Source organism: Phacochoerus africanus, chromosome 9, assembly GCF_016906955.1.
Source record: "Phacochoerus africanus isolate WHEZ1 chromosome 9, ROS_Pafr_v1, whole genome shotgun sequence".
NCBI classification, from domain to species: domain Eukaryota; kingdom Metazoa; phylum Chordata; class Mammalia; order Artiodactyla; family Suidae; genus Phacochoerus; species Phacochoerus africanus.
Genome location: NC_062552.1, coordinates 21,784,190 through 21,792,397, shown reverse-complemented (window position 1 = coordinate 21,792,397; position 8,208 = coordinate 21,784,190). Strand labels below are relative to the sequence as shown.

General features: G+C 38.0%; 1 protein-coding gene across 1 annotated transcript; it reads right to left on the bottom strand.

Moving 5' to 3' along the window:
- Positions 1-3,591: 3,591 nt before the first annotated feature.
- LOC125136171 (putative olfactory receptor 2B8) lies at positions 3,592-4,536 on the bottom strand. Its single transcript, XM_047796874.1, has one exon. It carries the CDS (start codon positions 4,534-4,536, stop codon positions 3,592-3,594), a length of 945 nt encoding a protein of 314 aa, XP_047652830.1.
- Between the last annotated feature and the right edge of the window lie 3,672 nt (positions 4,537-8,208).

The following is an 8,208-nucleotide window of genomic DNA, read 5'->3' as shown; positions in this document are numbered from 1 at the left end:
GTCCCTTCAGCCTTACATAACTCTTGTGCTCTTTCTTTTTTTCTCCTGGATAAGACCCTTTCTTTAGTCCAAGCCCAAGCCTCAGTTCACATCAGGCTTGTCAAATGCTCCACTGGTTAAAGAAAATGCTGATGCTCATCGTCTCTGTACAGAAGGGTCCTGTCCTCTCTGTAATTCTTGCTTCCATCACCTGCATCACTTCCAAAGCTATCTAATGGGTTAAAAAATGTGATTGCTAAAAATTAATTTACCTTTTTCAATTACAGTTGCCCCTCACCCTTTGCAGAGGGCTGGTTTCTGGACCCCTGGAATATCAAAATCTGTGAATCATCAAATCCCTTGTAGTAAATAGTTGATGGCCTCAGTCTGTGGTTGGTTGAATCTGCATATTTGGAAACTGCGACTAAGGAGGGCTGATTGTACTTGAAGTGGTTATATTGGTCGGGTGTCACCCAGTACCCCCTATCTGGAAGTGGAAGTTGCAAAATGCTGTCTTGAATGAAATAATAAATTGAATTAGTGAATGGAAGCAATGTTTATTTTCTGGAAAATAAGAAGTAAATATGTAGGTAATTAAAGAGTATGGAATCTTTTGGTCAAAATGATATAGTTAGCAATGAGGGTAGCTGTCATGATTTGAAAGAAAAATCTATGGAATTGTTATTGAAGTAATCATATCTTTTATACTATGCTGATTATAATCAGAAATCACTCAAAATGCTCATATATGTAGAAAATAACTGTGTGAATCTTATTATTCACTAATCAGTTTTCACTTAAATAAAGAAAAATACCCGCTCCTTTGTTTTTTCATTAGCGCAATGATAAATGAACAGTCCTTCAAACTCTCCAATTTAAAGGAGAAATATTTAAGACGATATTATGTACACAAACTGCCTGTTGACTGTACCGAACACTTATTTCTTTTTTTACGTGTTTTCTCTTCAGTATGTGCTGTGTTACAAATATAATTTCAAATATTTAAAAATCTTGATGTCCTACAATAATGTTTTTTAAAACTCAGTTGTGAATTTTTATACACTACATACATATGCCTACACACAGATACACCCACAAACACATACAGAAATACACTGAGTAAACATCTTTTTCAGTAAATACAGTACGATAGTAGTAAAATTTTCATCAAAAAATCATTTGAAAAATATCACTATTAATTTTAGACTCTGAAAAGTAAAAAGTAATCATCTAGTTAATTTTAGAGTATGGAACCTTTTTGCCCTAAATAGGATATGATTAGTAATGAAGCCAGCTGTCGTGGTTTGATAGAAAAATTTAAGGAATTGTTGGAGTTCCTGTCATGGCACAGTGGTTAATGAATCCAACTAGGAACCATGAGGTTTCGGGTTAAATCCCTGGCCTTGCTCAGTGGGTTAAGGATCCGGCATTGCCGTGAGCTGTGGTGTAGGTCGAAGACGTTGCTCAGGGCTCAGATCCTGCGTTGATGTGGCTCTGGCGTAGGCCGGTGGCTACAGCTCCGATTTGACCCCTAGCCTGGGAACCTCTATATGCCGTGCGAAGCAGCCCTAGAAAAGGCAAAAAGACAAAAAAAAAAAAGGGAGAATTTAAGTAACTGTTATTGAAATAATCGTATCTTCCATAATACACTCTGAATGTAATCAGAAATCACTGAAAAATATTCATACAAATAGACAAGAACTGTGTGAACCTCAATATTTCACCAATAAATTTTCACTTAAATAAAGAAAAATCTGGAGTTCCTGTCATGGCTCAGTGGTTAATGAATCCAGCTAGGAACCATGAGGTTGCATGTTCGATCTCTGGCCTCGTTCAGTGGGTTAAGGATCCGGCATTGCCATGAGCTGTGGTGTGGGTCCCGCATTGCTGTGGCTCTGGCGTATGCTGGTGGCTCCAGTTCCAATTAGACTCCTAGCCTGGGAACCTCCATATGCTGCGGGTGTGGCCCTAGAAAAGACAAAAGGACGAAAAAAAAGAAAAACAGAAAAATCCTTGCTTCTTTGTTATTTCATTAGCAGAATGATAAGTGAACAGACCTTCAAACTTTCCACTGTAAAGGAGAAATATTTAAGAAGATATTATTTACACAAACTGCCTGTTGACTTTACCAGACACTTATTTCCTTTATTACATTGTTCTATAAATTCCCTTCAATATCCTCTATGCTACAAATATAATTTAAAATATTTAAAAATCTTTATGTCGTATATGAAAAAAATGTTTTTAAAACTCAATTGTGAATTTTTATACAGTAAATACATACAAATACACACAGATACACCCACAAACACTTACACAAATACACTGAGTAAGCATCTTTTTCAATAAAAAAATATAGATAATTCATGGCAATACAATACTCAGTAGTAAAATTTTCATCAAAAAATCATTTGAAAATTATCACTATATTTTTAGCCTCAAGAACTGGTAAATAAATGTCTACATGGAATGAAGAAAGCAGACTCACTGTACTCTTTATCTTTGATATTTTCAAAGGAAAGTAGACAATGTTCATTCTAGTTAGCAAAATATGACTAGTATTAAAACACTTCAAATGTATTAATTGAGTGCAGTGGGCAAAAGAAACTTAATAATTTAGATTATAAACCCAAATTTTGTGTGAAAGGAACAATAACACTTTATGTGGTTCCTTAGTATCATAATATTCTGTTAACTTCTGCCTTTTTTAAAACATTAAAAGTAAATGATTTGAAGGACAACATACATCAAGCAAGTGTAAGTATCTTACATGTAAGTTTTGATGAATTTTCACAAATTGAATTTGTCATATAACCAGCATCTAAATCAAGAAGCAAAACATGACTAGAACTCCAGATTGCTCCTCCCTCATTTCTCCTTCCAATGTAGAATAACAATTGTCCAGGAGAGCAGCTGTTCTGACCTCTAATTCTAGAGATTCATTGTGCCTGGTTTTGAATTTTATGTAAATGGAAATACAGTAGGAATTATTAGACTTTTCATTTCATCACAATCAACATTATGATTGTAAGAATCATTCATGTTGTTGCAGGTATTATAATTTGTTTGTTCTCATTATCCCATTGTATTCCAGTGCATGATAAACCCTAGTTGTTGTTGTTTTTTGTTTGTTTGTTTGTGTTTTTTGTCTTTTTGCCTTTTCTGGGGCCGCTCCCGTGGCATATGGAGGTTCTCAGGCTAGGGGTCTAATTGGAGCTGTAGCCACCAGTCTACACCAGAGCCACAGCAACATGGGATCCGAGCCGCGTCTGCGACCTACACCACAGCTCACGGCAAAGCCGGATCCTTAACCCACTAAGCAAGGCCAGGGTTTGAACCTGCAACCTCATGGTTCCTACTTGGATTTGTTAATCACTGTGCCATGACAGGAACTCCAAGCCATAGTTTATTTTTAGCTTATTTTATTCTCCTCACTAGAAATTTAACTTCAAGGAGGCTGAGCTCTTGTTTTCACCATTACATCTCAAATACCTAGAACTGTGCCTTGTACACATTCATTGCTTGTAATGATGTGTTGGATTAAGTTACAACTAGTTTTTAGTCACTCAGAAGTCTCCCAGTGCACTAGAGTTTCAGTCTGCAAGCCCTGCACTAACTCTGTCTCAAGTCTGGTGTTCTCCTCACTAGTCTTCTTAGTGCCCCTTTGACTTCGTTGTTTCTCAAAGTGTAAATCAGGGGATTCAGCAGGGGAGTCACCAGAGTATAGAAGAGCGCCATGCTTTTGTTCACATCCTGAGAGTAACTGGAGGGAGGCTGGAGGTACATGGAGATGAGTGTCCCGAAGAAAACAGTCAGTACCATTGAGTGAGAACCACAAGTTCCAAAAGCCTTGCGCCTCCCCTGGGCTGACTTTATCTTCAGGACTGCATGGGTAATGTGGCCATAGGACACTAAGATAAGTGACAGGGGCACCACCAAGAAGAGGACACTGACAGCAAAGAGCTCAGCCTCATTGGTGGAGGTGTTGGTGCAGGCCAGTTTCAGCATCGCTGGAACTTCACAGAAGAAATGGTCCACTTGGTTTTTGCCACAGAGAGGAAGAGTCATGGTCAGTGCTGTCTGTACTGCAGAATTGCCAAACCCCGTGAGCCAAGCAGTTGCCACCAGGTGCGAGCAAAGCTGAGGATGCATGATCAGCATGTAGTGGAGTGGGCGGCACACAGCTGCATAGCGGTCATAGGCCATGACAGACAGGAGGACGCATTCTACACCCCCAAGCCCCAAGGCAACGAAGAGCTGGGTCACACAACCACCATAGGTGATGCGCTTGTCCTTTCCCTTAAAGTTGGCCACTGTCTGGGGGACAGTGCAAGTAGTCAAACACAGATCCATAAAAGAGAGATTGGAGAGGAAGAAATACATAGGGGTGTGGAGGTGAGAATCCACAAGTGACAGAAGTATAATGGTGCCATTGCCTAAGAAGCTCAAAAAGTAGATGATCAGGATGAGCACAGACAGAGCGGTTTCCAGCTGAGGCCGATTGGAGAAGCCCAGGAGAATGAATCCAGAGAAGGTGCTGTCATTAGCTCTTTCCATTGTTGTCTACGTGTTGAAATTAAGAGGACTCACACTTTTTTCTTGCATGTTTAATCCATCTTTTTTTTCCTCAAGTGGGAAGGTTGAGTGTGGTTAGAAGCTTGAGACATTTTCACAGTTACTTCCTTGTGGGCAAGACAGAGGGTAATAAATAACTACTGTATGTGAGTATCTTCCATGTTTCAGGCACTGGCCTAAGCATGTTCTATGCATTGTGTCACAACAGCTTTGCGTCATCATGACTTCTGTTTGAATAGTTGAATCAACTGAAGATTAAAGAGATGCAGTAATTTTATCAGAGTGATGTCTAATAACTTGCAGGAGTAGGATTCAAACTGACTCTACAACATGATTTCTTAACTGCTAGGGATACTGTATGATTGTGAACTACAAAGACAACTCAAGTTTCTCCAAAAATTAAATCTGATTTTTCTAAAGGAGTTGCAAATTTGTACTCTCTCTATGCTTCTTTTTTTCCTCTTATGGATTGAAATATTTCACACTGGCTCTCCTGCTTCTGATTTGTGTGGAGAAAAAAATATTTTCTGCAGATGCATAGTTATGAGATTAACTATTAATAACTTTATTCAAATGGGAACAATACAAAAAATTGAGAATATAAAGCAATAGAACCTTTGGTAGGGAGCCTGTAATCACGTCATTTTTTTCCCCCTTTTGGCTATCCGCAACAAGTGGAAATTCCAGATTTGAACTTGCACCACAGCAGGACCCAAGCTGCTGCAGTGAAAACACCAGGTCCTTAACCCACTTTTTCCATAAGAGAAATCCCTAGAATCATGTCTATTGATTATAAAGCTTCTATTGGAAATTATTTAAGAATTGATTGTATCCAAACTTCATATTCCTGGAGGACTGAACCTGAGGTATCATCATTGTTACTTCTCTGAGCAAAAACTCAGGAAACCATCAATTAATTTTTCCTTTTCTTTCCCTTTAAAGTCTTTAAAATTGTTGAACATGATAGAGCAAATATTCTTCTTTGTGTGTACCTCCTAAAAGTACTAACCTCACGTTAATCTTTCTGTTTTGTATTAAAGTCATCTGGTCTTGTCTTAGAAATCAACCTCCCTCTCTTTCTCTCTCTCTCTCTCTCACACACACACACACACCATGAGGCAAATTTAATAGTAAATAATACTTCAAGAAGAGAAATATCTCATAATAGTACCATAACCTAGAAAAGGGTCTAGTATATATAGAAGATTCACAGAAAGTTTTTGTTGAATAAATGAAAATATGGAGGAAGTTTAAAAACTGTAAGAGGATATAAAGTGAATTTATGAGTTAGAGAAATTTATCCATGTGCAAGAGGAAGACAAATGAAATCTTGAACAACAGTTAATATGTAGTCTTGACTGTTCTAACTTTAGATTTTTAGAAAATTCTAGCTTGTAGGGAAACTTGTGGGACTCTATCTTTTATAAACATCACTTTTTATTAGCAAAGTCCATGAACAGAAAAGCAGATATTCTTTTACCTTAGTTATACCTCTTCTGTTGAATTCTTGGTACTCATATTCCTTTTATCCATAATTTTTAAATATTCCTTTTATCGCTAATTGTTTTGGTAGCATGGTGGCTGCTCTTACTGTGGTCGCAAAGCATAAAATTAATTTGGAACAAAAAGTACTAAAATGCAAAAAAATGGTATCAGGATATTTGAATGCTGGGAATCAACCTGCTACTAATAAGCTTTGAGCTTCTGAAAGCTGACCTCCCACTCCTACTACCTGACCCTTTCTACTTTCAAATAATAGAGATAATGTCATTAGGGGTTTTTTTGTCATTAGGTTTTAATAAAAATAAAGAAGATAATGTCTCAGTTCTTTACTAAAACCCGGTAGGTTTATGTTCCAATATATCTATTGTCCTCTTTTGAGTAAACTCTCCTCAGTCCTTGCACAGTCTTTAGGGACAGCATGGTTCTTAGCTCCTATGCCTTCCAGATTTTCAGGCCTTGTTTCAAAATCCCAGAATGATAAAACTTGCATTAGTCAGTATAATTTATTTTATAAAATGTTGGTGCTTACCTTTGTTCCTTCCCTCTATCCTTGTGCTTTAAGAATCACAGAAAAGCAATTTCTCCGGTCCATCACCGTGCCCAGTGGAAGTCTCTGGCAATGTTTTTAAAAAGGCTGTTTCTCAGAGATCACAGAAATAGCTCATAATCCAGTGTGGAATATTATTTAAATGATTTTCTTTTTCTCAGTGATACAGAGAACATGAACTGAACTAAACTAAGAAATCATTAATTCTGACAAGGATATGTGAAACTCTTTGTAACTACAAAAGTAGAATTAAATTAACATGGGCATTTGATACAAATTTCAATGTGTTCTATGATTTTTCCTAGTCTGCTATAACAGACAGAGTACTACAAACTAGAGATTTAAGACAACTGAAGTTTATTGTCTGCAGTTCTGGAGGCTAGAAGTCCAAAACTAAGGTGCCCTAGCACCTCTGAAATCTGTTGGGGAGAATAAATTTTTGTACCTCTCTAGCTTCTGGTGGCAGTTTTAGGGGTTCCTTGGCTTGCAGCTTCAGCCCTTCGGTTACTTCCTCAGCAGCCACAGGCCATGCCCCTGCCTGTCTGTTCTGTTTTTCTTATAAGAATATCAGCTATGTTGGATTAGGCAACATGCTAGTGAGTCTTACCTCATCTTAACCTCGTTACATCTACAGAGACCCTGTTTTCACATAAGGTCATATTAACAGGAATCTGGGTTTAGAATTTCAACCTATCATTAGGTGGGGGGTGGGCATGATCCACCCCAAGCAATAGTGAATGTAATCATACTCGTCACCTTATAACAATGCCTTATCATAAACGCCTGGTATGCAGTGGTAAGCCTAAGATGCAGGTATTAGTTCTATCGTGTTCCAAGTTCATAAGTGAGGTACCTCTTGATCACGACAATTGCTAAGTAGTATTGATAGTGTTACTATTTCCCTTATTCTGAATGGTGTGTAGACAGCAGAAGTCTACAGCAGTGGGGAAAAACTGATTTCCCTTATTGGCATGAATGTCCAGTGAAGGTCATTTCCCCATACACACTTCCGTTACACTTTACAGATTGACAACATCAACACAGATCACATACGAATATGACCCAGCAGTTGAATTGGTTTGAACTGGAAGAGAAACTACTTACATTCTTTGATTTCTCTAGTGAAGTGGTGTTCAGCCAATCTGGAGTTCACATTCCTCTTCCAGTCTAGAACTTAACTCTTGGTAAATAGCAAACTCAAGCATAGACACCGAATCTGCAGGTAGTACCACCACCTTTTTAGGAATAGGAACTATGTCCTCTGGCCTTAGGGACCCTTGAATTGGTGCTGGACTAGGAATACAGTGTCTCCCTCAAGAGAAAATAACAAAGATGAAAGATATACAACTACTTCTGGAAGAAACAAGGTAGTCCTAAAGGACCGCTAAGGTTCTATGCAACTGGAAGACTGGCATTTTGATGGGAATGTTAATATGGGGTAGCTGAAATTACATGACTGCTTGTCCCTCATGAAAACTTGTGCATTCGATGATCATCACGTGATGTGTGGCCCTGGAACTGGGCAAATGTGTTAGGGGATGAAGTAGATAGAAGGGAATCCTTAGAATAAATACAGAGTCCTGTATTTAAACATGTTTTAAAAT

Excerpts from the sequence above, each read along its gene's own strand:
- LOC125136171 (XM_047796874.1), bottom strand. The coding sequence starts at position 4,536 with ATGGAAAGAGCTAATGACAGCACCTTCTCTGGATTCATTCTCCTGGGC.